Raw genomic sequence first — 15,491 nt, 5'->3', positions numbered from 1 at the left:
GCAACTAACTTTTATCCCTATTAACAAGCCAATGGAACTTTTTACACCTTCTTTCTTTTACATCCAATGGTAATTTTATTTACTTTCTACTGTTTTCTACATAAGGTCTCTGGAAATTTCCTAGCATCAGCCTATAACTGTGATCACAAGCTAGAAAACTTTGTTTTGTTTCTTTACTTCAATTTATTCAACACAGGATAAATCTTCTGGGCAAAGTTTAGAGATAGACAGGCACAGCACAGGGCTACACCTGCTCAGGTCAGCTGCTACGTGGATCATTAACTCCACAGTCTGTAATAGTCCTCTAGTTAGGATCACTGCTGGTTTTCCAGTACATGAGACTGTAAAATGTCAGCTGTTTGGACTGAAGACTTTGTAGACTGAATTATTACTTGCATGTGTAGGAGCATGACAAATCTCAGCATATGCTGCTAAGAGCTCATCCTTGCAGTGCTTGTGTGTGTCATGTATGTGCACTCCATCCAAGGAGAAAGACCTTGGAGTGCTGGTGGACAGCAAGTTCTGTATGGGACAGCAATGTGCCAAGAGAGCCAATGGCAGCCTGGGGTGCAGCAAGAAAAGTGTGGCCAGCAGGGCTAGGGAGGTTCTTCTCCCCCTCTGCTCTGCCCTGCTCAGACCACAATCCTGTGCAATCCTGTGTCCAGTTTTGGGCTCCCCAGGTCAAAAGAGAGACACCTGCTGGAGAGAGTCCAAGGGACAGCCAGGAGGCTGCTTAGGGGACTTGAGCATCTCCCCTGTGAAGACAGACTGAGAGCCCTGGGGCTGTTTAGTCTGGAGAAGAGGAGGCCTCAGCCTTCAGATCAGACATTGATCAGGGGATCTGATCCATGTCTCTCAGTAGCTGAGGGGTGGGTGTCTCCTGAACAGAGAAGATTTCAGCTCAACATGAGGAGAAACATCTTTACAGTGAGGGTGCCAGAGTCCTGGAACAGGCTGCCCAGAGTGGTTGTGGAGTCTGGATGCATTCCAACCCCACCTGGTTGCATTCCTGTGCAGACTCCCCTTGGTGCTCCTGCTCTGGCAGGGGGGTTGGACTGGATGATCTCTGGAGGTCCCTTCCAACCTCTAATGTTCTGTGATTCTGTGATTCATAAAGCCAAGGCTCCAGGCTATGTTAGGTATATCTATATAGATAGTACATGTACATGACTCCTTCTTACATGTCTAAGTGTATTCATTCATCCACAGTTCTCTGTTGATGATTCAACTGTTTTATCCAAGAAGTTGTTTTTATACTGTTTTAAGTTTAATGGTGTTCAGTGTTCTGGTTTGTCTGTGCTTTCCCACTAAATTGCTAGAATTATAAGACTGGGGACCACTGAGCCTGACTTCTCTAATATTCTGAATAACAAGAAGCAAATCTTCACCAGGTAACAGCAATGCATATTTATAGAATCAAATACCAGATTAGCTTGTGCATTAAATTACTGTAGCCTAATTTCTAATGTGTAAATACCCAGTAGATGTTAATTATATTTTTTTCATTTCCAAAGGGATTAACTCATCACCACCACAGTAGTTGAGTGGAAAAAGTATGAGAAGAACAGCATTTTCTCAGAGATAAGGAGAAAATTTTACAGTACCTATTTTTGACCACTGATAGAGCAGTGCACATTACAACTACTGCATGAACTTGGCAGAAGAGAACCACTGCAATAAATACTGCCCTGAGGATGTTTGCATTCAGTGAGACTGAATGTGAGACTCTCAGTGAGGCTGAGAGCTGGGCAGGGAGGAACCTGATGAGGTTCAACAAGGATGAGTGCAGAGTCCTGCACCTGGGCAGGAAGAATAAACTGCAGCAGGACAGGTTGGGAGGGGATCTGCTGGAGAGCAGCCCCAAGGAGAAGGACCTGGGAGTGCTGGTGGGCAACAAGTTCTGCATGGGACAGCAATGTGCCCTGGGGGCCAAGAAGGCCAATGGGGTCCTGGGGGACATTCAGAGGAGTGTGTCCAGCACATCCAGGGAGGTTCTCCTCCCCCTCTACTTTGCCCTGCTGAGACCTCACCTGGAATATTGCATCCAGTTCTGGGCTCTCCAGTTCAGGAGGGAGAGAGATCTGCTGGAGAGAGTCCAAGGGAGGGCTCCAAGGATGCTGAAGGGACTGGAGCCCTGCCTGGGGAGGAGACGCTGAGAGCCCTGGAGCTGTTTAGTCTGGAGAGGAGAAGACTGAGAGGGATTTAATAAATGTTTATCCATATCTGAGGGCTGGGGGTCAAGAGGGAGGGGACAGGCTCTGCTCAGTTGTGCCCTGGGATAGGACAAGGGGCAATGGATAGAAACTGCAGCACAGGAGGTTCCACCTCAACATGAGGAGGAACTTCTTCACTGGGAGGGTCCCAGAGCACTGGACCAGGCTTCCTAGAGAGGTTGTGGAGTCTCCTTCTCTGGAGCCTTTCCAGCCCCATCTGGATGTGTTCCTGTGTGACCTGTGCTGGATTCTGTGGTCCTGCTCTGGCAGAGAGGTTGGACTCCATGATCTCCAGAGGTCCTTCCAAGCCCTAACATCCTGCGAGCCTGTGTGACTCTGTGTTCCTGTGATCATGTAGCAATTGTAGAGTAAGAGAAGAAGGAAAAGGGAAGAAAGTGATGAGTTCTTTCAGCAGTCCTTGTTGTCAGGCAGTGAAGTTTTATCTCTGTGTGAATGCATAGAGTTCAAGATGGTTTATTATCATTACAAAGGCACCTCTGAGTGGCTTTGGAAAAGGAAAAGTAAAAAATCCTATCTTGAACAATGAGTGTGAAAGAAAAATCATAGTTAATATTTAATTGGGTTTTGCTCTTGGGGAGATCATTATTAATCAGTAACAGTATATGTCTCCTAGTTTGCCTTTCTCTGAGGTGCTACCAATCAAGCCTTCAGACAGTGTGGTCTTTTTGAGGATTAAAAATAGGAAGAAAAGGAAGGCTTCTGTACACACAGCTCAAAAATGAATGTTTAGGAAGAGGAATAGTGTATAGACTGTCTGAACAGTGAATATTCATGAAGTTATAGCTAAAGCTTTTCTTTATGGGGGTATGAGTATGCTGTGCAGGTAGAGGGAAGGGACACCTCATCCCCTTAGTCTAGGGATAACTACTGTTGAGTACAACCTGTCTCAGTTCTTAAAGTGATTTGTTGAGTTTTAACTGACTTAGTAGGTGATTGTAGTGGTTTGAGCTAGTCCCTAACTTAGATACTGATTGTGAATCAAAAATTCCAGAGACATTTGAGTATAAGGTTAATAATGTAAGGGATTGGATAACAGAATAATAACAATAGATAGTTTAATATAGTTCCATTGGTGTATTGAAAACCTTGTATCTTGCAGCAGAATTTGTTTGTTCTTTTTGCCTGCTGGCTCTTTGCTGCTCCACTTTGGCCTCAGGCTGTGCCATCCCCCTTCTGACCTTGAGCTTCTCTGTTTTACCTCTCTAAAGGTACAGGAAGGGGGGGCAAGAGAGACTTGGACAGGCTGAGAGCTGGGCAGGGAGAAATGGAATGAAATTCAACAAGGGGAGAGTCTTGCACCTGGGAAAAACAACCCCATGGAGCAGTACAGGTTTGGATCTGACCTGCTGGAGAGCAGTGAAGGGGAAAAGGACCTGGGGGTCCTGGTGGATGCGAGGTTGACCATGAGCCAGCAATGTGCTCTGGTGGCCAAGAAGGCCAATGGCATCCTGGGGTGGATGAGAAGAGCTGTGGTTAATAGGTTGAAAGGAGGTTCTCCTCCCCCTTCTGCTCTGCCCTGCTGAGGCCACATCTGGAGTATTGTGTCCAGTTCTGGGCCCCTCAGGTCAGGAAGGACCTCAGGGAACTGCTTGAAAGCATCCAGAACAGAGCCACAAAGATGATTGGAGAGTGGAACATCTTTCTTGTGAGGAGAGCCTGAGGGAGCTGAGGGAGAGGAGGAGCCTGAGAAGTGAATTTTTTTCCCTGTGATGGTGACAGAAGACTGGAAGAGGCTGCCCAGGGGGTTGTTCCCTCTCTGGAGATATTCCAAACCTGCCTGGATGTGTTCCTGTGTGATCTGCTCTAGGTGATCCGGCTCTGGCAGGGGGGTAGGACTGGATGAGCTTTTGAGGTCCCTTCCAGCCCCTAACATTCTGTGATCTGTGATCTGTTTGTATAGCTGTCCTGGGGCCCTTTGTGTCCAAGAGGGGACAAAGAGCTGACTCAAAGGTACAGGGGTCCCATGCTGTTGTTGTGCTATATACAGATATATCTGTTTGTGACTACTCTCAGTACATGTTTATTGCCTTTTATACTGTCATATTTAGGTTCTTTTGTAAATACAATTCCATTTTTACTTCCAAGTTCTGAGTGTGGTGAGATCTGCTCTCTGGGGCAGATTTCAGAAACAAGTTACTGGGGGGGGTCTAACTCAACCCATAACATTCTTTCAGTGACAAATATTTTAACAATTGCTATGGAAACTCTGCTTTCAGTTTTCACTTGCTCTAACACCTTTGTTAGGGATGTGAAAACAGTAATGAATTCCTTTTGAATGCAACAAGGTTTGTTTGGGGTGTTTTTTTATAATCTCTCCTGGACTGTTTTTTTTCTCCAAGGCATGAAAAACTTCAGCTATAAATAAGATGCTTGAAGTCTCACAGCCCACACTGGGTTGCTCTTGCTAATGGGATCACAAGCTGTAAGCAGCAAAGTGCACAAAGAGGTCTAGCCACTCCTGATCCTGTGATGTCAGCAGAAGAGCTGCATTGTGGATCCAGTGATTGGGACCTGGATTTGGAGTTAGGGTGAGGAAGAGAGCACCCACTCTTGCCAAGTAACCATGGATTAAGGACTTCATTTCAGTGGTCTACCATAGAGAAGCAGCTACTGTGCCACCCAGAGCTGTAGCCAGACATTGCTGTGCACATGGAGCCTTCCTCATGGTGCTCATTGAGGTCCTTCCAGTCCCTGCTGTTGGGTAAAATCTGCACCGTATGCAACAACAGCAACAGGTTAAAAATTACTCTCATTTTTGGCACAGTTCTTAGAGGCATCTAGGCTTCCTATAGCTCTTGTTAGTCATGAGCAGCAGCTTACAAACCAAGCTCTGTCTCTGAAGTTTGCCAATTTTGTGACCTTTTCCTCATCATCTCTACTGATTGTGGAGTGAGTTCAGGAGGGCAAGGGGGTGAGCAGCAGAGGATGAGTGTGTCTATGAGCATACTCTCTTGAATCTCATCCATCGGAATTTTCTGACCCTAACCCTAACCCTAACCCTACTGTGTGCTTTGGCATCAGTGAGGTTTAGTGGCAGTGAATTCACAGAATCACAGAATGTCAGGGGCTTCAAGGAACCTCAAAAGCTCATCCAGTCCAACCCCACTGCCAGAGCAGGATCACCTAGAGCAGATCACACAGGAACACATCCAGGCAGCTCTTGAATATCTCCAGAGAGGGAGACTCCACAACTCCCTTGGGCAGCCTCTTCCAGTGTTCTGCCACCCTCATGGAAAAAATTCTTCCTCCTGTTTCCATGGAACTTCCTATGCCTCAACTTCCACCACTGCCCCTTGTGCTGGCATTGGGCATCACCCAGCAGAGCCTGGCTCCAGCCTCTGGGCACTCCCCCTGCACATCTTTAGCACCAGCAATGAGGTCACCTCTCAGGCTCCTCCTCTCCAAGCTACAGAGCCCTCAGCTCCCTCAGCCTCTCCTCATAAGGAAGATCTTCCACTCCCTGAATCATCTTGGTGGCTCTGGGCTGGACTCTTTCAAGCAGTTCCCTGAGGTCCTTCCTGACCTGAGAGGCCCAGAACTGGACACAATACTCCAGATGTGGCCTCAGCAGGGCAGAGTAGAGGGGGAGGAGAACCTCTCTGGACCTACTCACCACAGCCCTTCTAACCCACCCCAGGATGCCATTGGCCTTCTTGGCCACCAGAGCACATTGCTGGCTCATGGTCAGCCTCCCATCCACCAGGACCCCCAGGTCCTTTTCCCCTTCACTGCTCTCCAACAGGTCAGTCCCCAACCTCTACTGCTCTCTGGGGTTGTTCTTTCCCAGGTGCAAGACTCTACCCTTGCCCCTGTTCAATTCCATTCCATTTCTCCCTGCCCAGCTCTCAGCCTGTCTCAGTCTGGCTGAATGGCAGCACAACCCTCCTGTGTCAGCCACTCCTCCCAGTTTGGTGTCCTCAGCAAACTTGCTGACAGTGCTCTCTGTGCCCTCATCCAGGTCAATGATGAATGGATTGAACAGCTCTGGTCCCAGTACTGACCCCTGAGGGACTCCACTGGTTACAGGTCTCCAAGCAGACTCTGTCCCATTGACCACAACTCTCTGACTTCTTTCCTTCAAGCAGTTCCCATCCACCTCCCTCCCTGATCCTTCGGACCACACTGCCTCGGTTCAGCTGCAAGGATGCTGTGGCAGACAGTGTCAAATGCTTTACTGAAATCAAGACAAACCACATCCACTGCTCTGCCATCATCTATCCACCTGCTTATGACTCCCATGTGTAATGTTTACTATGCAGAGAGAATTTCCTCTTTACAGTTAGGAATTTATCTTTAATGGAAGACCCACTTGTTAGGGGTCAGACAGGTGGGGGACTTGCTGCACTGCTGCAGATACACTGTTGGTTATTTTATTATAGCTGTTGTTGTGTGTCTTTTTCCTCAGGTAATCCACCCTGGTGTCTTCTGACATTCTCGACAGAACTATTTTATTCCTTTGATCATTCTTACTGCCTGACTGTGAAAGTTCTTCCATGGTCTTGTATTATCAACACATTCTGTCTCAGGATATCTGCTCAGCTGGTAGACATCTGATAAATTACATATTAAATCTAGGTACTACCAGAAAGATGTTCTGTCTGTCTCAGAGTCTCTTGGTAGGGTTATTGAAAGAAAGTCTCTTGTACTTGCTTCCTCCTGGCTGATACAAGAAGGGTCTGATTCTGCTTTTCCTTTTTAAATCAGCTGAGGCAGACAATTCCTTTCTGACTGCCTTGTGCTTTTTTACCATGCTCTGACTTCCTACCAACCACAGATATTACTGCTAGAACCTTGAAAAAATGAACTTTCATCTCTAGCATTGATGAAAATCATAGAATCATAGAATGGTCTGGGCCAGAAGGGACCTCCAAAGCTCATCCAGTCCAACCTCCCCACAGCCAGCAGGGACATTCCCAACTAGATCAGGCTGCCCAGGGCCTCCTCCAGCCTCACCTTGAAGATCTCCAGGGAAGGAGCCTCAACCACCTCCCTAGGAAACCTCTTCCAGTGTTCCACCACCCTCATAGGAAAGAACTTGTTCCTCACATCCAATCTCAATCTGCTCTGCTCTAGTTTGAAGCCATTGTCCCTCGTCCTGTCCCTGCAGGCCTTTGCAAACAGTCTCTCTGCAGCCTTCCTGTAGCCCCCTTCAGGTCCTGGCAGGCTGCTCTTAGGTCTGCCTGGAGCCTTCTCTTCTCCACGCTCATGCCAGTGTTAAGGCAAAGCTGGACAGAGAGCAAGCATTGGGAACACTGCAGTGGAGAGGGGTAGATGGGAGAGGGGGAAAGAGATAATTCCTTTGAGGGTACATCACAGTCAATATGCTAGGATGAGGCAAATAACTTGATTAGTATGTGTCTTCATAAAGGTATTTATGTGTTACCAGTGCTTCATCATCAGAATAAAAATACTAAATTTCACAGGTCACAGGATGTTAGGGATCATTAAGTCCAACCCCCTGCCAGAGCTGGACCATAGAATCCAGCACAGGTCACACAGGAACACATCCAGATGGGGCTGGAAAGTCTCCAGAGACGGAGATTCCACAACCTCTCTGGGCAGCCTGTTCCAATGCTCTGGGACCTTCCCAGTGAAGAAGTTCCTCCTCATGTTGAGGTGGAACCTCCTGTGCTGGAGTTCTATCCACTGCGCCTTGTCCTATCCCAGGGTGCAACTGAGCAGAGCCTGTTCCCTCCCTCTTGACCCCCAGCCCTCAGATATTTACAAATATTTATTGAATCCCCTTTCAGTCTTCTCCTCTCCAGACTAAACAGCCCCAGGGCTCTCAGCCTCTCCTCCCCAGGCAGTGCTCCAGTCCCTTCAGCATCCTCCTAGCCCTCCCTCTGGAGAGCCCAGAACTGGATGCAATATTCCAGGTGAGGTCTCAGCAGGGCAGAGTAGAAGGGAAGGAGAACCTCCCTGGATCTGCTGGACACACTCCTCTGAATGCCCCCCAGGACTCCCTTGGCCTTCTTGGCCCCCAGGGCACATTGCTGTCCCATGCAGAACTTGTTGCCCACCAGCACTCCCAGGTCCTTCTCCTTGGGGCTGCTCTCCAGCAGATCCCCTCCCAACCTGTCCTGCTGCAGTTTATTCTTCCTGGCCAGGTGCAGGACTCTACACTCATCCTTGTTGAACCTCATTAGGTTCCTCTCTGCCCAGCTCTCAGCCTGTCCAAGTCTCACTGAATGGCCTCACAGCCTTCAGGAGTCTCAGCCAAGCCTCCCAGTCTGGTATCCTCAGCAAACTTGCTGAGCAGACTCTGTCTGTCTGTGTGTGTCCTCATCAGTGTCATTGATAAAGATGTTAAACAGGACCAGACCCAGCACTGATCCCTGGGGGACTCCACTGGTTACAGCTCTCCAGCTGGACTTGGCACCACTGACCACCACGCTTTGCACTCTATTTTGTAACCAGTTCTTAATCCAGCTTAAAAAAAAAAACAATGAAGAACCACAAACCAGACCACAGTCTGCTAGCACACTAAACCAGAAGAAGAGGTCTTCAATTTCTCTCCAGGCTTCTTTTCCCAGAAGCCAGTTGTAAGCAGCTAGATGGAAATTTTTCCAGAATTGGGAGAAAATTTGCTGGGTAAAAAAGAAACAAACCAAAGCAAAACAGGACATAATTATGTCCTGTAGGCCTGTGTGTGGACATACAGCTACAGTGCCAATGTTCAGACACTGCTAATTCAGTGGGACCCTTGAATGTTTTACAGACTGCTTTACTATATGTGCTGGTCTCTTCTCACAGGGAATTAGTGACAGAACAAGAGGGAAAAGCCTCAAGCTGCCACTAGGTAGGTTTAGACTGGACATTAGAAAACATTTTTTCAGGGACAGAGTGGTCAGGGATTGGAATGTGCTGCCCAGGGAGGTGGTGGAGTCCCCAAGCCTGGCTGTGTTTCAAGGTGGTTTGGATGTGGTGCTTGGGGCTATGGTTTAGGGGTGAGCCTTGTAGAGCAGGGTTCTGGGTTGGACTTGGTGATCCTGAGGGTCTTTTCCAACTGAATGTTTCTGTGATTCTGTGCAGTGTATGAAATGTCAGTGTGGCAGCAGCTGTCTGTGGCTGTCTTGTCTTTCTCTTGCCACTTGTTGTGTTTCTGAGCAGCAGGTGGTTTGTGCTGTGCTGGTGTGCGAGGCTGTGCCCAGAACTGGTGAATGTATTTCTCGGAGTGAATCTGCTTGCAGCTGCTCTCATTTCTAACAAAGTCTTCTTCAAATTCTGACTTGCAAGTACTTCTGTTGCAGTGCTGCCACCCCTTTTGCATGCTCCAGCCTTGAAGTGTCAAGGAGTGATGAGGTGTTTCTATCCTGAGACATCTGAAATGCCTCTCTCCACAGGGGAAGCCTGTGGGGACGCCAGATGCTGGTGCCTATTTCCGTGTGCTGGCAGAGCACCAAGTGGCTGCTGCCTTTACTTCACCCACTGCAATCAGAGCAATCCGTCAGCAGGACCCTGAAGCAGCTTTGGGAAGGCAATACCCTCTGAAAAGGTGAACTGGGGACACCCTGGAAGCAGTTTTGTACAGAAACAGGCTGGCTGAGCTAATAACAGCAGAGTGTCTGGGGCTTTGTCTACACACCTCTGTCTGACAGAGCTGAAATGAATTCTTGGCAGTTTAGATGTGCTTGTGTTTGCTTGTCAACTGTATATTGGCAGTTTGGAGGAGATGAAAGCTCTTAAAAAGATGATGATTCTGAGCATAAGAGCTTTTACTGCTGAGTTAGGATTGCTAACTCAGCCTTAATTTTACTCCACTCTGCTTGTACCCTGTAATACATGCCCTGTGAGGAGAGGCTGAGAGCCCTGGGGCTGTTCAATCTGGAGAGGAGAAGACTGAGAGAGGATTTAATAAATGTTTATCGTGAGGAGGAACTTCTTCACTGGGAGGGTCACAGAGCACTGGAACAGGCTGCCTCCTGTCTCCTCCTCTGTAGCCTTTCCAGCCCCATCTGGATTCATTCCTGTGTGACCTGTGCTGGATTCTATGGTCCTGCTGTGGCAGGGGGGTTGGACTTGATGATCTCTGGAGGTCCCTTCCAACCCCTGACATCCTGTGAGCCTGTGAACTCATGATTGAGTTGTTAGGCACATTCAGTACTTGTGGAGCATTTTTATTTACAGCTGGAAGAAATGGTATGCTATGGACCAGCACAAAAAAGATGAGTGTTCGTTGTCTGGAAGGCATTTGCATGCAGAGGCTGCAGCCACAGGATTCTGAATGCAAAAATATTTTCCTACCTGGGGACTCTGATTTGACCACAATTTTCTGAAAATAATCACATTTAAGATCAAACCATCTTCAGGAAAAGTGCTGACATCAAGGAGCCCAAGAAAGTTGGACCATTTTTAAATGTCACTTCCTCCCAGCCCAAGCTAGGTGTCTTCCCTTGAGTGAAAAATGGGTAGAGGTGCCAGGAGACTTGCATGGATGAGCAAGGAGCTGCTGAAGGAAATCTCATGGAAGAAAGACCCTTGCAGTTCTTACAGTTCATGGAGGAAGGGACTTGTCACATGGGAGAACTACAGGGTAGTTGCCAGGGCATGTAGGAAGGCAACAAGGAATACAGTCTCAGATGACACTGTCCTGTGCTGTTTTCCCACATGACCTCTCATTTCACTAAGTGCACAGCATCATTAGTGTCTGTTTAATCAGCAGCTAGTTTTCTCTCCCATAATTCAGTTACTGGTTATGGTCATGTGTCCCAAAGGCTCAGCTCTTTACTCTCTTGTACTGGTTTTAAGGTGTTTACCACTATCAGTGTGCTTCAAAATCATGACTGCAATCATGTGCGCAATAATATGACAAGGAGTGACAGGTACAGGCTCAAACAGAGAAGGTTTCACCTCAACATGAGAAGAAACCTCTTTACAGTGAGGGTGACAGAGCCCTGGAGCAGGCTGCCCAGAGAGGTTATGAAGTCTCCTCTGGACAAACCCACCTGGTTGCGTTCCTGTGGAGACTCCCCTGGTGATGCTGCTCTGACAGGGGGCTTGGACTGGATGACCTCTGGAGGTCCCTTCCAGCCTCTGTCATCTCAGAAGACTTTAGGAGTGGTGTGGTGCTTGGTAGAGTGCCTCTGTGGTTTCTCTTGGCATGACAAGTTGTTCATGAACTGTTTAGTTATTTGCTGTGTGGGTATACTGTACACTTCCACTAGAAGAAAGAAGTTATTTGCTAGTTAACAGAGTTTTGGTTTGGAGTCTGAATCTGTGTTGTCCTCTTTTCCTTTCTTTCTTTCTTACCTCAACTCTTGGAGGTTTTTAACTGTGTCTCTGGGTAAAATCTGAGTGTTGTCTTTGCAGCTCATATGCTGTGTAGGGAGGATTTGTGAGAGAGAAGGCATTAACCCATCCTGTGTGAGCGCTACAGAAGGGAAGCAAGTTCTTTGGTTGGTAGGAAGAGGGTTTGTGCATGGCAACTCTGCATTCAGACTTTATGTTCTACCTCAGGGCAGGATTGTACCTGGTGGTTACAGACAGCCATTGAATACATGCCTGAAGTATTCCAGATTGCTACACCGGCCTTCCAGGGAAGGAGGTGCAGTTTTCCATTGTGATTTATCTGCAAAATGAAACCAGAAGTATTATGTCCTAAATTTCCCTTTGGTTTAGACTTTATTTCCCTGATTTATTTCTTTTGCAAAATCTTGCAGGAACATGTTTAAGTGTGCAGCAAGATAAGAAGATCCCTTCCAGCTCATAATGCAATAGCTTCCTAGCTGTGTCTATTGCTGTTACTTTAAAGAGTAGCTTAGCAAAGTCTCTACACTGTGCCTTAGTCATGTTTGTTAGTGTTGCTCTAGGGCCTTGGATTTTGTTTCATTTTTGTTAAGTGAAAAAGAAACCTTACACTTTTGTCACAGAATCACAGAACACATCCAGTTGGAAGAGACCTCCAAGCTCATCCAGGCCAACCTTCCACCCAGCACTGAAGGGTCAGCAATAAACCATGTCCTGAAGCACCAGATCCACACACTGCTTAAACACCTCCAGGCATGGTGGCTCCACCACTGCTGTCCCTGAGCAATACAGCCACATCCCTTCCACCACCTCCCTGGGCAGCCTTCATTGCTGTCAACTAGGAGAGCCTCTCTTTCCTCTCTCATGGGTGCCCCAGGCCAGCCACAGAGCTCCATTAGCTTTTCTGCAGAGTCAAGGGTCAGCACAGGATAATCCAGGAAGGTTTATTTCTGAATAGTCTTTCCTTGACAGGTCAGAACCATGGCAATAGGCATTTGGTTTCTCCACAAGCTGCTCTAAGACATTGTCCCCCTTTCTTCTTCCTGTAAGGCTGTCCTGTTTCATCCAGCAATCTGTTGAGGATTGTGCCCTTTATGTTGATCTCGTCTTGTAATCTGACAACAGACACCTGGGTAGGTGCTGGTCTGACCCCTCTCTGGGTTTTGTTGGTGGGTAAAAAAGTGATGTCTGCAGAACTATAGGCACCAGTACAGGTTAGAGGCTGCCCTGCTGGAAAGCAGCTCCATGGAGAAAGACCTTGGAGTGCTGGTGGACAGCAAGTTCTGCATGGGACAGCAATGTGCTCTTGTGGCCAAGAGGGCCAATGGCAGCCTGGGGTGCAGCAAGAAAAGTGTGGCCAGCAGGGCTAGGGAGGTTCTTCTCCCCCTCTGCTCTGCCCTGCTCAGACCACAGCTGCAATCCTGTGTCCAGTTTGGGACTCCCCAGGTCAAGAGAGACAGAGACCTGCTGGAGAGAGTCCAAGGAAGAGCCAGGAGGCTGCTTAAGGGACTTGAGCATCTCCCCTGTGAAGAGAGCCTGAGAGCCCTGGGGCTGTTTAGTCTGGAGAAGAGAAGGCTGAGAGGGGATCTGATCAATGTCTCTCAAGAGCTGAGGGGTGGGTGTCAAGGGGAGGGGGCCAGGCTCTTTTGGGTGGTGCAGAGGAACAAACCAAGGAACAATGGAGACAAACTTGAACTTGGAAGATACCAGCTCAAGATGAGGAGAAACAGTGGGGATGACAGAGCCCTGGAACAGGCTGCCCAGGGGGGTTGTGGAGTCTCCTTCTCAGGACACATTCAAAACCCACCTGGAGTCCTGTGCAGACTCCCCTGGGTTATCCTGCTCTGGCAGGGGGTTTGGTCCTGATGGTCTCTGGAGGTCCCTTCCAACCTCTAATGTACTGTCATACTGTAACTCAAACCCTTTGCAAAGATGATGTGAAGCTGAGGCTGCTACAAAGCCATATTAAATTCCTGTTGAGCTGCATGGTGCTCAGCTGTGCAGTAGGACACAGCTCTCTGGAGCTCTTGGGCCAAGAAAGCCTGTGCTGGGGCTGGTTCTCCCCAGAGACACTTCCCTGTGTTGAACTGCATGGTTCATCTTGGTCATTAATGGAGGTGTTGAACACTACTGGCACCAGTGTTGTCTCTCTGAAATGTAAATTACTTGCTAAAGCTGCCTTATGTTCTTTGTGGACTGTAGAAACCTAGAGAATTAGTTCAGCCTAGACCTTTTTTTCCTTCATTTTTATAATAAGAACTCCTCAAATAAGTTGAATGGCCTGCATTGCTTTCTAATCATGCTGTCACAACACATGCATCAGGCATGCACTAATGACAAAGTACTGAAATTAATTTAGATTAACACCTGAGTATATCTGGACATTCATTTGCATCATAAACTTGAACTAAAAGTTCTATGTTGCTACCTGAAGAGGAATGGCTTATTTCTTTGCTGAAGGTGTGGAGCCAAAATCATAAATAATTCTTCTCTTTATAAGGTGATGGTGTCTGGCCATCAGATTAAAGAGTAGAGTAGAATAAACCAGAGTGGAATAGAATAAACTAGTGCAGAGTAGAGTAGAGGGGAAGGGAAGGGAAGGGAAGGGAAGAGAAGGGAAGGGAAGGGAAGGGAAGGGAAGGGAAGGGAAGGGAAGGGAAGGGAAGGGAAGGGAAGGGAAGGGAAGGGAAGGGAAGGGAAGGGAAGGGAAGGGAAGGGAAGGGAAGGGAAGGGAAGGGAAGGGAAGGGAAGGGAAGGGAAGGGAAGGGAAGGGAAGGGGAGGGGAGGGGAGGGGAGGGGAGGGGAGGGGAGGGGAGGGGAGGGGAGGGGAGGGGAGGGGAGGGGAGGGGAGGGGAGGGGAGGGGAGGGGAGGGAGGGGAGGGGAGGGGAGGGGAGGGGAGGGGAGGGGAGGGGAGGGGAGGGGAGGGGAGGGGAGGGGAGGGGAGGGGAGGGAAGGGAAGGGAAGGGAAGGGAAGGGAAGGGAAGGGAAGGGAAGGGAAGGGAAGGGAAGGGAAGGGAAGGGAAGGGAAGGGAAGGGAAGGGAAGGGAAGGGAAGGGAAGGGAAGGGAAGGGAAGGGAAGGGAAGGGAAGGGAAGGGAAGGGAAGGGAAGGGAAGTATTTCAGTCGGAAGGGCCCTACAATGAAGGCTGCAGAGAGACTGTTTGCAAAGGCCTGCAGGGACAGGATGAGGGACAATGGCTTCAAACTAGAGCAGATTGAGATTGGATGTGAGGAACAAGTTCTTTCCTATGAGGGTGGTGGAACACTGGAACAGATTGCCCAGGGTGGTGGTCCCAACCTGGGGTTCAACATAAGCCCCAGGGCTCTTTCTTCCCCCCCTATTGCTAGGCTGGGTTCAGGCTGGCCAGGCCTGAAACTGCCTCTCCTTAGTCCCTGGCTTTAGACCATATGCAGTTTGAGAGGGGGTTGAATTGCTTATTAGGAAATTAGCGCAAAAAATCTGCTATGACATGAATAAAGTTACTGTGCTGGTGTTGGAATGATCAAGGCCTTAGCAACATGTGTTAATGTGTCATAGTATTGTCAGGGTTGGAAGGGACCTCAAGGATCATCCAGTTCCAACCCCCCTGCCATGGGCAGGGACACCTCACACTACAGCAGGTTGCTCACAGCCACATCCAGCCTGGCTGCAAAAACCTCCAGGGATGAGACTTCCACCACCTTCCTCTTCCAGTGTCTCACCACCTTTGGCAGTTTAGGCTGGGTGCCCCCTGCCACTGCTGCATGAGATACACCTCTGGTGTCCCAGGTGCCCACCCAATAGGGGTGGACACAGGACACGGCGTATTTCTACCCATAAATCCTGCGCCCTATAAATCCATCTGCAAAGTCATTCTCTTCCTCTTTCTTCCCTCTCTGCTCCCATGGGAGATGTCCTCTCTTATCGGGTAATGCCGGGGGAGTATCTCAGGCTCCTTAGGCCTGACTAGGCCTAATGCCAGGAGGAGAATGGGGGGGGGGGGGGTGCAGTCTCAGACCTGACCAGCCTGA

General features: G+C 48.6%; 1 protein-coding gene across 1 annotated transcript in view; it reads left to right on the top strand.

The window, feature by feature from the left end:
• ACSS3 (acyl-CoA synthetase short chain family member 3) overlaps nt 1–15,491 on the top strand; it is an 87,806-nt gene that overhangs the window by 30,594 nt on the left and 41,721 nt on the right. Inside the window, exon 8 of the mRNA XM_054399711.1 lies at nt 9,578–9,729. Coding sequence (XP_054255686.1) covers nt 9,578–9,729 — 152 coding nt within the window. The remainder of the gene's footprint in view (nt 1–9,577; nt 9,730–15,491) is intronic.

Source organism: Indicator indicator, chromosome 3 (genome assembly GCF_027791375.1).
Source record: "Indicator indicator isolate 239-I01 chromosome 3, UM_Iind_1.1, whole genome shotgun sequence".
NCBI lineage: Eukaryota > Metazoa > Chordata > Aves > Piciformes > Indicatoridae > Indicator > Indicator indicator.
Note: the sequence above shows the minus strand (reverse complement) of the source record. Positions and strands in the feature narration are given on the sequence as shown.